This window comes from Anolis sagrei, chromosome 4 (genome assembly GCF_037176765.1).
Source record: "Anolis sagrei isolate rAnoSag1 chromosome 4, rAnoSag1.mat, whole genome shotgun sequence".
In the NCBI taxonomy this organism is placed as follows: Eukaryota; Metazoa; Chordata; class Lepidosauria; order Squamata; family Dactyloidae; genus Anolis; species Anolis sagrei.
The window spans coordinates 229,917,778-229,934,389 of NC_090024.1; the positions used below are offsets into that span (position 1 = coordinate 229,917,778).

Here is a 16,612-nt window from a genome sequence, read left to right on the forward strand (position 1 = left end):
GCTCAAAAGCATTGATCTTCCGTCGCTCAGCCTTCCCTAAGGTCCAGCTCTCACATCCGTAGGTTACTACAGGGAATACCATGGCTTTGACTATGCGGATCTTTGTTGCCAGTCTGATGTCTCTACTCTTTACTATTTTATCGAGACTGGACATTGCTCTCCTCCCAAGAAGGGTGGTAACCTCTTTTATCCCAAGGGCTGAAGTGTTCTTGGAATACCCAGGTTGAAATAAAAACAGGTAGCCCCCCAAGTATTTAATCGTTTCCTACATATCTTCACTCATGACTCAGGTGAGTTGTAATTGCAGTAGGATAACAGCAGGACTTATTACATGTGTTCTCCCAGTGGGAGACCATTGGAAGGTGTTTGTTTTTACAAAGGCAGGTCATTGATGGATATTTGTGTTGATAAAAGAACTACTTTCCAGGCTGTCTCTTACTAAGAGAGCGGCATGAGAGGAGTGACATCACATCCCAGCCAAAGACATTGCTGTCCTGCTGTCATTGTGATTTGCCTGCCTCATTTGATAAGCCCTTTTGCTTTGTGAGAAGCATTCAACCCTTTAAAATGTGATGGGTGAAACAATGTCAAATGCTTAGCAAAACACCAAACAAATGGTATAATGGTTTCCCTTGTAGCAATGCCCATTCTTCCCAGGGCGCCTAACCATTTGAAATTAATGTCTTCATCATGCTGCTGTGTGATAGATGGTAGAATAAAATGCTTCCAAATTATATTTGATGTATAAAGATGCTTTCCCCTTCCTTTTAAGTATCAACTGGATGTCCTAGAAGGCAAAAAGGAGCGTGACATCCTTCGTCTCAGAGTGGAAGACAAAGATGCTGCCAACACACCAGCTGGGAGAGCAAAGTATAAGATAGTGAATGGAAATGAAAGAGAGAACTTCATCATTGAAACAGACCCAAATAGCAATGAAGGGATACTAAGCATTGTAAAGGTAAAGATTTAAAACAATCATTCTATAGCAGGACTGGGAAATGTGTCCTCCCAGATGTTGTTGGATTCTAGTTTTTCTTTTTAGCTCTAGCCCATTTAATGAGGGATGATGAGAGTTGTCCCACATTCTTTGCCCCCTATTCTGGGAATCAGAACATATTGAAATATGTCTATTATCATCCCCAGTTGGTAGGATCCTTCAGCGTTGTTGGCTGGGGATTGAGAGCCAAAATATCTGAAGATAAATGTTGCTATAGATGAGAGGTGGACAAAGTGTGGCCTTTGGTCCAAATTCATTACCAAGCATTTGATAATGCATCTGAGTCTAAAATATAGTTTTTACAATTCTTCCCATTCTGCCCTCTCCCCTCCACCTACAAATACCCCTCAAACAATATTTAGGACTGGGAAGGGCATTTCCACCATTAATGGAAATTACCTGGGCCACCAGAGATCAAATTTTGGTTGTAATATTTTTCAAAAGCTCTAAGTGACTTAATAAGCTTTAAGATTCCCTTGTACTAAGTTGTGCCCAGGAGAGCATAACAGAAAGTGATCAGAAAAAAATAATCATATGGCTAAAAAGGCTTCTCATGCACTTAAAATGGTCTAGGAACCCCACAAATCTGGTGACAATTCCTCATCTCTCTTAAAGAGTATTGGGAGATATTTGGGGACAAAACCAAAACACTGCAGCCCCATAGCCTTCCACAGCTGCTCAATCTTGCTATGCATAGTCAGCATTTACTTGTGGAAGACTTTGCTGTAATTTTTATATTTTTCCCCACACAGCCTTTGGTCCATGATGGTACTTCTGAGAGGAAACTTGTAATTTCAGTGGAGAATGAAGAACCTCCCTTCCTTTGTGAAAACGGTTTGGTGAGGACTGTTCCTTCTCCAGTGTACTCACAAACATCTGTGGACATCAATATAATTGACAGAAATGATGCCCCACAGTTTAATCCTTCCATCCTTGTTCTTCGACAAGAAGAAGGAGTCATGCCTGGAACTAAGATTGGGCAATACAAAGCAAAAGATCCAGATGCAGCACCCCACAGCATAAAGTAGGCATTAATGTTCCTTCATACTTTCTTGATATTTACTGGGTTGTCTGAAGAAGTCTGTCTGTACATGCTGGTATGGAATCTAACCATACACAGAATCCATTACTTAGGAGATCTTATCATACCGTGTGGATGGCACCCATAATGACATACAGAGGCCTAAGTCAAAACGTCTTCCTGCATGTGTCCTTTTTTAGTTGATGTGAAGGATGGTATTCTTTTTCTCTCTACTCATCAAAGGCTCCTGCATTGCATCTCTACCCTACATGGCCATTTTGTGACTGGTAGAGAATAGAAAAGGGATTGGAGAAGCATCTGGCTATTTGCTTTATCACACTACATTGCTATAGTGCTGTATTCTACTTTAACTGCCATCCTATGGAATCCTGAGATTTACAATTTTATATTCACTGTGTTTAGGGGCTTAAGGTCCCTGTGAAAGTGAAAAACATGAATGAAAAATGGTTGTTTTTTTAAAAAATCTGAGAGAATACTTCTCTGGGAATCCCTGGATCCTTTGGCATAACTGTTATGGTTAGTGTGCAGCAGAAGTGGACCATGGAGTCACACTGGAAGATCTAGAAATTCTGAGACAGAACATTTTTAATCAAATCTGCTAACAATGAAATCCACAAAAATCAAACCTCCAAATGTGAAGAACTGGCTCTACAAAGCTATAAATGTGTAGCATGACAAATCTGTATGCCTCCATAGTCAAACATGAATTGATCACAAAGACCATTATAGAGATCAGTGTGGTTCTGTGTATGGGACTACAATTCTATGCTAATTCATATAGGATTTGGCTTTATTTACAGATACTGCTACTAATTATACCAATAGGGTGGGGGGTGGGGCAGAACCTTCTGTTCAAGTCATTTTCATTTTTAAAACACTGAATTAAATTAACATACCCTCCTAAAGCTCCACATGGAAAATGTATGTGCTCTGTCCTTTAATGATCACCTTGTTTACCTGTTCAAATTATATTTGCAAAGGTGACAGGTTGGTCCTTGGTAATAGAACAACTAACTATGAATCATTTGTAAGTCAGGGGACTGCCTGTATGTCCTTAAATTTCAGGATTAGCCTCTGGCACTGGAAGCTAACACTTGGTTTCAGCCTTAGCACCAATTAAGTTCTAACCAAACAAGGAAATGGTGTAAAGTAGGAAATACACCCCCAGAGGGTGAAGGAAAGAGGTAGCCAAGTGCCTCGGGTGGCAGGTAGTTATATGACATCATAGGAAGAGTGTTAGGAGACTGGTGTGCAAAAACTACATCTTAGCTAAAGTTAGCAGGGAGCAATTGAGCTCTGAGGCCTTCTGTGATTGTTTAGGAGAGCAACAAGCTGAACCTGTTTGTGTTTTGCAAGTTTGGTTTTGGCTGTATAAAATTCGGGTTTCTAGTTCTGTCGTAGTTTGAGCAGCAAACTCTACTTGATCTTCTAAGCTATTCAATATGCCTTTTCACCTGAATAATAAACAATGATTTCTCTTTAAGATACAAAATAGCTTCTGACCCAAATGGTTGGGTAACCGTTGACGAAAATTCTGGGACTGTGACGACAGCTAAAACACTTGATAGAGAATCACCGCACTTGAACAATAGTGTCTACACCATTGTGATTCATGCTATTGATGATGGTAAGTCTGTTTTGAAATGGCAGTGGTAAAAATCTAGTTGCCTATCAGTGGAATTTTTTTGCCAATTGTGAAAGATGTGGATTAAAGATGAACCACAACATTTCTTCAAAGTCCAAATTCTGTCCATCTTCAGAACTGGCATATTCTATTTAGGAAAACACAGCCTGCCTTACTTAAGGAATAATGCAGAATAATCACAGGATGTCTTAAACCTACACCTGTTGATAAATTCTACAAGCTAGCTGGCATTGCCCCCCCCCCCCCAATGTGTGATGGGAAGTTGCTGCTAAATGTGAGAGAAATAAGGTTGGACACTCTGGAAGCCATCCACTACATGGCTACCAGCCTCCTCTCAGGAGACTCAAATCAAGGAAAAGCTTTATGAGAACTACCACTCTTCTTGGTGTCCTCCCAGCAACAGCAAGGGTATCCCTCTGGGCAGCTAAACCAGGAAATCCCAACTAGATGGCCCCCCGTGAGGGTCTTCCTCTAGAGGCAAACCACGAATAGGCAACTGGGAAGTCCCTAAACAGACTCAGAAATGGAGTGGGCAGATCAAAAGATAACCTGGCAAAATGGCACTACCTAAAAGAGTCCCAAACCCTGTGTGACTGTGGAGCAGAACAGACAACCCCGCATCTGTATGCTTGTCCACTGTGCCCTGCCTCATGTACAGAGGAAGAATTCTTTGAGTCTACAGACATGCCATTGCTGTTGCCCATTTTTGGTCAAAAGATATTTAGTTGCCTGCGTTCCTTCTATTTTTATCAGTTTTATACTAATATATGCAATACTTTTGATAGGAAATAAATAAATAAATACTTAAGGAATTTCTTTAACTATATACTGTGGCTGAAATTGTTGCTGCATACTTTCAAGTTGTTTCCAACTTATGGCAACTCTATCGTGGGAAAGCTATGAGTATGTGATTTGCACGAGGACACTCAGTGAGTTTTCATGGCTAAGCAGAGATGCAAAGCCTGTTCTCTGAAGTCATAGTCTCATACTCAAATTGCTATGTCACATTTGCTCCTCTTGGTTAATACAAACAAGTCTACACATAGGTAAATCCATTTGATTCTGTGACTCCACTCTGATTAGGATTAACAATAGCATTTAGGCCCCTATTTCCTCAGTTCCAATGTTTGTCACATTTTTTAAATTATGGATTATAAGGTGGGCTGCATTTTTACCAATTCCTATTAAAATGTGTAATGAATCTATCTGCATTTATTATCTGGTTGGTGGCTGCAGTCTGGGAAGCCATAAATCATGCTGTACACTGTGACAAGGACATTGGGGGAATTTTATAGAATATGGTTCCAGCATCTGACTCCCTTGGCAGAGACTGGAGGGGATGTATAGAAAGATTAAAAAGGAATTTCCCTATCCTGTTAATAAGTAGGTAGAGAAGTCGCTGTAATTTTTTCCCCAGTCCTAAGCACGTTCATGACCCACTCACAGTGAACTCTTGCTATTGATTTGTCTGTTTTTTGAAAACTTGCAAAACAGGCCAAGCTTGAATGATGTATGGTCATCTGACATTTACAGCAGATATGACCTTGTGTGGATAATAGTGTGGAAAGTGTTTTCTGAAGAGGTCAGATGCCTAAAGCCAGTGGATGAAATCCATCTCTTATACTGAAGGTTCTTTCCGGCTCTGTTTCTCCTTTGTTTGGTTGTGCGTGTGTTTTCAGTAAAATGGAATGTTTCCCCATTAGGTGTTCCACCGCAAACTGGCACAGGTACCATCCAGCTTTACCTGGCTGACCTTAATGACAATGCTCCAATGCTAGTTGCGCCATTTTTGGTGGTTTGTGAAGGAAAAGTAAAAGTACCTTTCCGTATAAAGGCAGAAGACAAAGATTCCCATCCATATGCAGAACCATTTACATTCCAGATAGTGGAGACCTTGGAGAATATGGGAAATTCTTGGAAACTGGGAAAGAATTTTGGTAAGTTAATCTCTAACTGTTGTGGCATTTTGACTATTCAACAGATTTCTCTTCACAAATAGAAAAAAATGAGTATGGAAGTAAAATTTAATATGGAAAGAAAGACTAAATTTGGAATGAGACCTGATCACTACCTAGGGCTGCCACCTTATAGCCACTCCTGTGCTCATGGGTGGACTTGCTTTCTGTTCTTGTCCTCAGCTAAAATCACCTAATTTCTTTCATGTCCAATTTACCCAATCTTCTACTTGGTTTCAGTAAAGCCAATATGAGGAGGCATTGACTCTATAGATTAAACAGAAAATGTGTGGCTGGTGAGAGGCTGAAAAACGTTGTGGTGGCACCTAACAGAAGCCATAGCTGCCAGAATTGCAGGCAGGACAAACAGTGGGTAAAAAAACCCAACAGCAAAAGGTGTCTGGAGAATTAGAGAACAGAAAAAGTTCTGTGGCTAAACTGAATTCAGCTGTAATGTTGCCTTCAAGGCCTGGAGAACAGGAAGAAGTAGGCTATCTCTGCCTTAACTCCAAATGACAAGAATGTGGCCTTCCAGAACCCCTTTGGACTGCAGTTTTCATAATTCTCTACAATTATTGGCACTGACATGGAATGATGGAAGCTGTGGGCCAAAAACAAATTGAGTGGTCCATTGTTCACAATTTCACCACTAAGAAAGATTGACAGGACAGAGAAGCAGCCAAGACAAATGTACACTTTTGGCAGATGTATACAAAGAGACCTATATGCTCCTATATAATGAGGCTTTGCACTTGTCTACTTCTGTATATTCTGCAAACCAGAAGAAGTTCTCATGTGAGGAAACAGCTCAATCAAGCAATATATCCGACACTCCATGATCCCTTCAGTTTTTCTCTGGTTTAGGACACAAGGTGCACATACCTACTTTTGACCTTCCTTGTCTCCAGTCCTTCAATTAGCTTCCTTCTTTTGCTGCACCATTGAGCTTTACCTTACAGATGGGAGAGGACACTTGAGAAAGACAGGTGGAAATGAACAGGAAAAAACATGCATGTCCTATGTCCAGCTTGTGATCTGCAAACCTTTTGTTGGTGGCAGTAAGAGTTGTTATCAGATAGGTTTTCCTATTCTAGTTCCATATGATAAATTCTCTGATTTCTGGTCCTTAGGCTTGTGCTATTTGTATATTACTGAGTCGCTTTGATAAACCCAAGTTTGGCAAACTTAAGAAAAGAACAAGAACATTGGATTGAATATATCTTGTAGTAATAAGGGTTTGGTCTTTTTTTAATTGCAGTGGTGAGCATTTTGCCTCAGGCTGCTATAGAATCAATTCCCCAAAAACTTTCAGGGAAAGTTAGACAACTCTCTTAACTCTAGAGGTCTTCTCTTGCCTTGAAGATCTGCCAGAAGCTTCCCAGGATCCAAGAATCCATTGTTATCATTTTAAACTGAAGGGTGATGGGAGATAATCCCTCTCTCTTCTGTGTCCTTCACCCTTCCGTGTCATCATTGTAACTTTTGTAAAGAAGTATAACCTAATAATGGTGTTTATCCTTTCCTGTCTCTCTCCTACCACTGTCTTTCTATTTCAGATAATTCTGTTGAGCTCTTTATGATGGAGAACCTTCTACCTGGCAATTATTCGGTGCCTCTTCATATTTCAGACAAGCAGGGGTTTTCTAGGGAGCAGACTTTGCATGTTACAGTATGTGTCTGCCATGATGGGATGATGTGTGAGCAGAAGACTGCACGGGCCTCCGGATCAGTGGGTCTTGGAGGGGGAGCCATTGGAGCAATCTTAGCTGCATTCCTCTTATTGATATGTGAGCATGGCCTAGTGTTTACATTTAACTATATGTTTCCTTTTAGCTAATCAGAAACAGTACACATGCCTTGTAAACGTGGCATTTAGCCACATTACTACCATGGGAAAGCACATGATTTTTTAAAAAACAACTGTTCTGTTTCCATTCAAAGTGCTGGCTTTAATCTTTTAACAGTCTGTAAACCAGGAGTGGGAAATTCTTGAAGTCCAGAAGCCAACTTCCTTCTCATGGGACCTGTTAGGTCTGCACTGAATTCATTTATTGGACCAAGAGAAAAAACAAAACCAGTTATCTCCCCTCACCCTTCAATTTTCAAATGGCAAAGGCTGCTGTTTAAAATTGAGAGGGAGAATCTTGTTTGGAAGGAGAGCATTGCTCTTTGAATCATAGAATCCTAGAGTTGGAAGAGACCAAAAAGGCCATCCAGGTCAACTCCCTGCAATTATTTCTGACATTTCTAAGTGACATTTTTAAAGTCTTGACTGACATCAACCCATCCTCATCAAAGGTCTGTGAATTAGACAGGATGATGGTTAAAAAAACCCTTGATGGTTAAATCATAGTTGAAGTTATAAGCATCACTTCAGCTATGCCAGTAGTTCTCAACTTTCCTAATACTTTGACCCCTTAATGCAGTTCCTCATGTTGTGGTGACCCCCAAACATAACATTATTTTCGTTGCTACTTCAGAACTGTAATTTTGCTACTGTTATGAATTGTAATGTAAATATCTGATATGCAGGATGTATTTTCATTCACTGGACCACATTTGGTAGAAATACCCAATATTCCCAAATTTGAACACTGGTGGGTTTTTTTTTGGGGGGGGGGGGGTTGATTTTGTCATTTGGGAGTTGTAGTTGCTGGGATTTATAGTTCACCTACAATCAAAGAGCATTCTGAACGCCATCAACGATGGAATTAAAGCAGTCTTGGCACACAGAACTCCCATGACCAACAGAAAATACTGGAAGGGTTTGGTGGGTGTTGACCTTGAATTTTGGAGTTGTAGTTCACCTATATCCAGAGAGCACTGTAGACTCAAACAATGTTGGATCTGGACCAAATTTGGCACGAATACTCAATATCTCCAAATGCGAACATTGGTGGAGTTTGGGGAAAATAGACCTTGATATTTGGGAGTTGTACTTGCTGGGATTTATAGTACCCCTGCAATCAAAGAGCATTCTGAACCACACCAGAAAGGTGTTTTTATGTAAAGGTCCATAGGATAAGGAGTTTATAGAGCCCGTAATGAACTTTCCCCCTCCTTTTTAGTGGCCGTGTGTCTCCTACTGTGGTGTTCCAGAAGCATGAAATCTGAGAAAGGCCAACCTTTCATCCCTTATGAAGGAGGCAACCAGTCTCTGATCCAATACAATGAAGAGAGTCAGCATGTTTTGTCTGAGGTGAGAAAGAATATCCTTTAAGTCATGACTTTCCAGAGGTGGTATCTCTTTACAACTTTATTGAACAGTACATAAATACTAGAGCTGCTCACTACAGTTTCTCCTTGCTGAATAAAGACCACACCTCCACTGTTACGAAAGTTTACTTGCACTGTGTGAATATCAAATCTATGTATGCACACCTGTTGATATAAAATGCAAATCATGCTCTAGAACACACAGGGTGCACCCACACTATAAAGTTAGTGCAGTTTGATAGTACTTTAACTGCCATGGCCGAATGCTATGGAATCATGAAGATTGTAAGTTTAGAAAGCCATAAGGAAAGCTTGAGCGAAGGAAGATAGACACTTTTGAACTGTGATGTTGGAGGAAAATTCTGAGAGTGCCTTGGACTGCAAGAAGATCAAACCAGTCCATACTCCAGGAAATAAAGCCCGAGTGCTCATTGGAGGGAAGGATATTAGAGGCAAAGATGAGGTACTTTGGCCACATCATGAGAAGAAAGGAAAGCTTAGAGAAGACAATTATGCTGGGGAAAATGGAAGAAAAAGGGAAGAAGGGCCAACCAAGGGCAAGATAGATGGATGGCACCCTTGAAGTGACTGGCTTGACTTTGAAGGAACTGGAGCTGGCCTCGGCCAACAGGAAGCTCTGGCTTGGGCTGGTCCATGAGGTCACAAAGAGTCGAAAGCGACTGAACAAATAAACAACAACAACATTTAGCCTTTTCTACCTAATAGTGCAACAACAACATTTAGCCTTTTCTACCTAATAGTAAAGAGTAGAGACATCACACTGGCAGCAAAGATAGTCAAAGCCATGATAGTAACCTATGGATGTGAGAGCTGGACTTTAGGGAAGGCTGAGCGAAGGAAGATAGATGCTTTTGAACTGTAGGGTTGGAGGAAAGTTCTGGGAGTGCCATGGACTGCGAGAAGATCCAACCAGTCCATCCTCCAGGAAATAAGGCCCGACTGCTCATTGGAGGGAAGGATACTAGAGACAAAGTTGAAGTACTTTGGCCACATCATGAGGAGACAGCAAGGCCTAGAGAAGACAATTACGCTGGGGAAAGTGGAAGGTAAAAGGAAGATCAAGGGCAAGATGGATGGATGGTATCCTTGAAGTGACTGGACTGACCTTGAAGGAGCTGGGGGTGGTGACGGCCGACAGGGAGCTCTGGCGTGGGCTGGTCCATGAGGTCACGAAGAGTCGGAGATGACTGAACAAATGAACAACAACCTAATAGTGCTAGTGCATTACCAAATTCCAGCTTCCATGATTCCATAGCATTGAGCCCTAGCAGCTAAAGTGGTTTCAATTTGCATTAATTCTACAATGTAGATACACCCACAGATATGCAAAAAACACCTGGAGGACCAAAATGCTAAGAACCATTGCTTTATTTTACAAATGAAATGTGTGAGGCTCACAGTAGGGCCAGGGTTTCTGGTCACTTTGTTTGCATGACACATTTAATTTGAATTTTCTTAAAGCATTACAGTGGGATTTTGTGGTTTCTTTAGAGCAAGACACTTAATTAAATTTATTGCTTTGAAATTCCATTTAGGACACACCTGATTTGAGGATTCATGCTGTATCATCCCCAATGTATGCACAAATTTCAAAAGAAAAATCACAGACTGCTAAGGTAATGGAAAAGCCGTGACTGGAATACTGCTCTCCGTTTCTTGGTATATGCTATTGATTGTCAAGGCCTTATTGACTGTAATGTTCTGCATATAACAGTTGTATAAGTGATCCTGCAGTGTCTGTCCTCATGAGAATTAGATTTTGTGCAGAAGTTTCTATTTGATTTTTTTTCACATTTCACATTGTGATCATTATGATTTTGATTTCCCAGAGATTTCCTACTTTTAAATATTTATGGGTATTTAGTTCAGAAGCTAATACATTCTAGTAGCTGGAATATTTAATGAGTGTCTCTGAATCCTGAATTCAAGTGCTCTCTCTACTTTGACTTCAAATCATTTGGGAACACTGCAATACTATCATTGGATATCTCTATTTCCCCATATCCCAACAGTAGTGGGATATTTTACACATTTGTTATTATGTCAGGTAGTGTCTGGTTTGGTTTTACAACCAGAAGTATCTTGTTGCCATGTGCAGTTTTTATCTTGTTGATATGTATTGATCCCTTTTTATAGCTATTCTGTGGAAGGGAGCTTAGATAATGAAAGCAATTTACCCAAGGTAGCCTGTGAAACGTAAACCTGGGATTGCTATATATCTACTGCTATTAGATTGTGAATAGTTACTCACTGATTCCTAGGAACAGTTCCCATAACTTCAATTATGTCTATGTTGATTTGATGAATATACGTAAGCATTGTCAAATATGCACCTTATTTATTTATTTGTTTTTGATATTTCTATTCCGCCTTTCTGGAACTCGAAGGTGACTCAAGGCAGTTTACAACCAGCCATTTGATGCCTTAACAATAGACACTTAAAACCACATTTAAAATAGAATTAAAAAGTACATACAATAAGACTTTTAAAAACAATATAGAAAACCTTCACATGATGGCACATAGAATCCATTTAATGTATTGTCGAAGGCTTTCATGGCTGGAATCAGAGGGTTGTGTGTTTTCCAGGCTGTATGGCCATGTTCCAGAAGTACTCTCTCCTGATGTTTTGCCTGCATCTATGGGGTTGTGAGGTCTGTTGGAAACTAGCAAAATGGGGTTTATATATCTCCCACCCTGTGTCCAGGGTGGGAGAAAGAACTCTTGCCTATTTGAGATAGGTGTGAATGAAGCAGTTTGGCCACCTTGATTAGCAGTTTTCAACCAGAGAAGTCAGCCATAGCAGAACACTTGATGAATCAACCTGGGCACAGTATATTATTTGAGAACTCATAAATACTGGACCACTCTAACAACTACCATGTCAGATGACACAGAGAAGCCATTGAAATCCACAAGCATGTGGACAATCTCAACAGAAAGGAAATAAAACCCATGAAAATGCACAAAATCTAGCTACCAGAATTAAAAAAGCTTCTAAAATCATAACAGTAAATAAATAACAACACTCAACAACAAGGGAATTCCAGACAAGAAACAATCAGGGCCAACTAATCACCTCCCAACAAAGGATTCCTCAAAGCAGTAAGAAGCCAGACCTTGAAAATTGCTAGGCCATTAAATGCTAATCAAGGTGGCCAATTTCTACATTCACACCTACCTCAAATAAACTTCTTTCTCCCACCCTGGGCATTATTCCACAGATATATAAACCCCAGTTTCCTGGTTTCCAACAAACCTCACAACCTCTGAGGATGCCTACCATAGATGTAGGCAAAACGTCAGGAGATAATGCTTCTGGAACATGGCCATACAGCCTGGAAAACTCACAGCAACCCAGAATCTGTTTAACTTGGTAGTGTTGAGGGGATTTACACATTGAAAGTCAACAAAAAGAATGGTCAAAAGCCATTTTGACTATAAATGTGAAAAGATGAGGTATAAATGAAGTGATTGAGGGAGCGAGGGAGGGATTGATTGTTCCCACTGTAGAACCGAAGAAATGAGGTACTTTTGTGCTGTTCATTTCTTAGGAAGTACCTGGAGTGACTCCCTCACATTCACGAACATCCAGTCAAGTGCATTATGAACAAAGCCTGTTTGTGAGTAAAATGCTTTCAAGACAGAACTGAAGTGCTCTTGTGAACAATGAGTTCAATGATAATAAATGCATGCCATGTATTGGAGAAGTCTCAAACTTTATCTAGTTTAGACAAAAAGGCTCCAGAATCCTTTAGTCAATATGATCACTGAGTGGTGGATTCGTGGAGTTGTAGTCTAAAGAAGTGACTTTACAAATTCTGTACCAAGGACTGAAATGGCCTATCTGCTTGCTTTGCCATTAATCATGCTACTGAAACATCTACATCTATGAAAGGAGACATTCTTGATGGAAAGCACTAAAGACCCATGGAGCCTGGTGTTTTATTTTCCAAAGAGTTGCCAGTCAGTAACAGCTGGAAGGCTTCAAGATAAAGATGGCAGATTTTGATTGAACCTACACAAGACTATTGTATTATCATTACAGTTTTTACTGTCAAAAGAGAAGGAAAATATTTTTGGATTTCCTTTTGCCTCAGAGGATGAAATAACGTGGTTGCTCATGGGCCCATTGCAGCTTTGAGGCAAGGGAATGACTGGCAGATGCCTTATTGCAGATCATCTGGAATTGCATGGGTTGCTAATTTTTTAAAACTTTCACCACAGGCCATGTTGGGTGGGACTGATGAGAACTGAAGTCCATGTAGAATGCCAAAGCTTATTTTCCTCTGCCCTTAGCCAATAGATAGATGGATGGATGCAGTGCAGTGCAGTTCAGTGCATATATGAAAGGACGGCTGGCTAAATCCTCCAACTAGTATAGCCCAAAAATAGAACCTTTTCTAGATTCCAGGGATACTTTGATTGTGCCTTTCCTGAATGGCAGGGAGTTGGACTAGATGGCCCATGTGATCTCTTCCAAATCTGATTCTGCTCGATATATACTACCATCTGGTCTGAAATTCTTACAGTGGCAAAAAGTAACTTCACGTTTAGACTTGACTCCCATCTCAAAGATATTTCATTATGTATGTACAAGTATTAAAAAACCCAACATATGGAACTCTTCTGGTCCCAAGAATTTTAGATAAGGGATGCTCAGTCTGAATAGGCAAGGGACAGGGCATGAGGGAGGGAGGAAAGAGATAATATGGAATTCTGTTGGTATTCAGATGTAATTAAGACAATAAAATGTCTAGAAACTTAACAATTTGAGGTAGTCTGGTTGAACCACTAGTTGGTTTGGACACAGTGTATCTTTGAGATGGGGAAAAAAGTTTTCAGGTGCCATTGGTGGTTTATTTATTTCATTTACTTATACCCCGCCCTTCTCACCCCGAGGGGGACTTAGGTTCTGCCTAAGACAGCAAGATGTCTTCCTTGTAGTGGAATTGAGGAAGTGAGACATTTTGAACTTTGCATTAAACCTTCCTGTGGCATACTTATCCCTACACATTGGTGACCAGTAGCTTCCATTACAACGGGGTGGTGAATCAGCTGTGGGTCCTTGTATAAACTTGAAGGGAACTATCCAGGGTGCTGAACAACACCTTCCCCAAATTGCTTCATCACCTTGGCTGACTTCTTTAAAATTGAGGCTAATAATAGTAATAATAATAATCTTTATTTATACTCTTCCCCCTCTCCCTGGGGAAACTCAAGGCGGCTTGCAACACGACCAACATACAAAAATAATAACATATCAATTAATAACTAAAAAATAATATGAGTATAAATAAATAAAGCCTGGAATGGAAGCACAGTGGCCACTGGCTTGAGAATTGTAGTTGTCTCTCAGGTTTTGAAAAGGCATTTTAAGCATTCTTATTTTGAAAGATGATTTTAGGGTGTGATGGGAAAAACATGTCTTTTTTTTAAAGCTACATATTTCATTTTTTTCATATCAAGGATGGACTTGGAATGATGCAAGCACAGGTTGCAGCAAAAAATGGAAGGATAGTGCCACCCCTAACTATCCAAGAGAATTTCCAATCTAGTCCAGATTGGGTTCAGGTATGATAAACCAACTATACAATCTTCCCACCTGTTTTGTCTTTAATGTAGTTGAAATATCTCTGATGCATCACTTTGCAGAATAACTTTATGAAGTGTTACCATTTTTAGTTTTCCCTTCTGTTTGAGTAAATTGGGGGCAGGGCTTCCAGATGAATTTTAATGCTTTTTTTCCCCATTGGTAGGCAACCCGGTTTCCTCAAAGCAGTAAAATACACTGGCAGAAGCCTCATGATCCAGTTTCCGAAGCAGTGGGCAGAATCTTAAATCAGGTGAGAAGAAGATAATAAAAAGAGCCTTACACCTCATTTCCCTTAATACTGTGTGCTGGATTTCCTTAATGTAGAAGCCAATACACATCAGAGGCCTACCTTTTAGTAAAGGTTGTCTAGCATTTTTATTAAATAATAATGTTGGCAACCTTTTAAACCTGGAAATGTCAGGTTCTGCTGTGAAAACATTTGGCTTTATTTTATCTCACAAGATTGTACAGCCTTGAGATGCTTCTGGATCTCCAAACTATGGTGGTATCTAGGGAAGATTTTGCATTTTTCTCAACTTTCTTTTGATACAAAATTCATCCCATCAGTTTTGGACACAGCATAGCTTATTCGCATCTCTCCAGTGTCAAGGTCAGGGGGATTTGTGAGGGCATACAATCTGTTGACCATTGAAAATGATTCAGGATTTGCAGAAAAAGTAAACCCTACTTCTATCTCCATAGCTAAAGTACAGGGAGCACACAACTGTTATGCCAGCTCCACTGGCTGCCAGTCTACTACCGAGCACAATTCAAAGTGCTGGCTTTATCCTAAAAAGCCCTAAACAGTTCCAGCCCAGCTTACCTGTCTAAACATACCTCCCTCTATGATCCACCTCAGAGACTAAGATCTTCTGGGGAGGCCCTGCTCTCAGTCCTGCCTCCTTCGCAGGCACAACTAATAGGGACGAGAGACAGGGCCTTCTCAGTGATGGCTCCTCGGCTATGGAACTCCCTTTCCAGTGAAATCAAATCAGCTCCTTTCCTCCTGACGTTTAGAAAGAAACTCAAAACCTGGCTGTGGGACCAAGCTTTCAGAGAGTAGTCAGTGTAACAGGCAGCTATGAAGTAATTGCAACATGATGGCAATGGCTCCTGTATTATCACTTTGGATTTTCTGTGATTTATATAGTTTATTTTAATGTATTGCTATTTTTAATTTTCACTGATTTTAATGTATGTGTATATTGTATTTGTATGTTTATGTCTATATGGCATTGAATTGTTGCCAATTTGGAAGCTGCTCTGAGTCACTTTGAGGTGAGATAGAGCAGGGTAAAACTACAGTAAATAAAAATAACTAAATAATAAAATAAGTTATGTACTATATTAAGTTATATGTAACTTGTGACTTCCAATTTTTGTCTGGAAGTATAAAATATGAATTACAAAGACAGAAAGGCAGTCTTTTGTTTAGCTATCTGAATATTCTTTCTCTTTTCTCAGAAAGTCGAGTATGTCAGCAACCTAGAGGACAACATGGTCTCTTACTCCCCCCGCGTTTATGCACGGGAAGGACCATTGGAGAAAAATGCATCTTCTTGGTCCCTACCTGTGCCAAATGATTTTGACAATAGCAGCTTACCTCCTGATTTCTTGGACCAGTTGGGACCTCGGTTTCTCGCTCTGGGCAGAATCTGCAGCAAGTGATTGACTGTGCTCTGTGCCTTTAGGAAGCCTGGATCCTTCCAGATTCATCTGAACCTGAAAATGCATGTGCACACGAGCCTGCTCTGGAAGATGATTGAGAGAATACCTTTTTTCCTCTTTTGTGGAGGAATTAAACTGACTTTTGAAGAACAGAAGAATTCAGGGACTCTAATCTTCTATCCTCATGTTATGAATCCTCCCAAGTTTTCAAACCTGTAGGAGAATTTCTCTTCTTTCCCTTTTCGTATGTATTAATACAGGTTGTTTGCTGATAAGGTAGAACAAACCTATGCCCTTATTTGTTCTTTCCACTCCCCTAACCCCATAGTCATCTTGCCCAATGAGCTCTGTCATCCCTATGCAAAAGCACAGTGCTTATTAACCTAAATGAGGGGAAAAGGAGAGCTAGTGATCTATTTTATAGTTTGGGAGGTGAGGATTCCTGTAGGGCTGTGGCATGCATTGTTGCAAA

At 40.2% G+C, this 16,612-nt stretch overlaps 1 protein-coding gene across 1 annotated transcript in view; it reads left to right on the plus strand.

Moving 5' to 3' along the window:
* Positions 1 to 16,238, plus strand: part of CDH26 (cadherin 26) — a 42,205-nt gene extending 25,967 nt beyond the window's left edge. The window contains exons 8-18 of the mRNA XM_060771638.2: positions 773 to 958; positions 1,750 to 2,021; positions 3,524 to 3,666; positions 5,388 to 5,621; positions 7,196 to 7,426; positions 8,708 to 8,838; positions 10,412 to 10,492; positions 12,431 to 12,499; positions 14,346 to 14,450; positions 14,636 to 14,722; positions 15,937 to 16,238. Coding sequence (XP_060627621.2) covers positions 773 to 958; positions 1,750 to 2,021; positions 3,524 to 3,666; positions 5,388 to 5,621; positions 7,196 to 7,426; positions 8,708 to 8,838; positions 10,412 to 10,492; positions 12,431 to 12,499; positions 14,346 to 14,450; positions 14,636 to 14,722; positions 15,937 to 16,140 — 1,743 coding nt within the window. The 3' untranslated portion in view covers positions 16,141 to 16,238. The remainder of the gene's footprint in view (positions 1 to 772; positions 959 to 1,749; positions 2,022 to 3,523; positions 3,667 to 5,387; positions 5,622 to 7,195; positions 7,427 to 8,707; positions 8,839 to 10,411; positions 10,493 to 12,430; positions 12,500 to 14,345; positions 14,451 to 14,635; positions 14,723 to 15,936) is intronic.
* Positions 16,239 to 16,612: the final 374 nt, after the last annotated feature.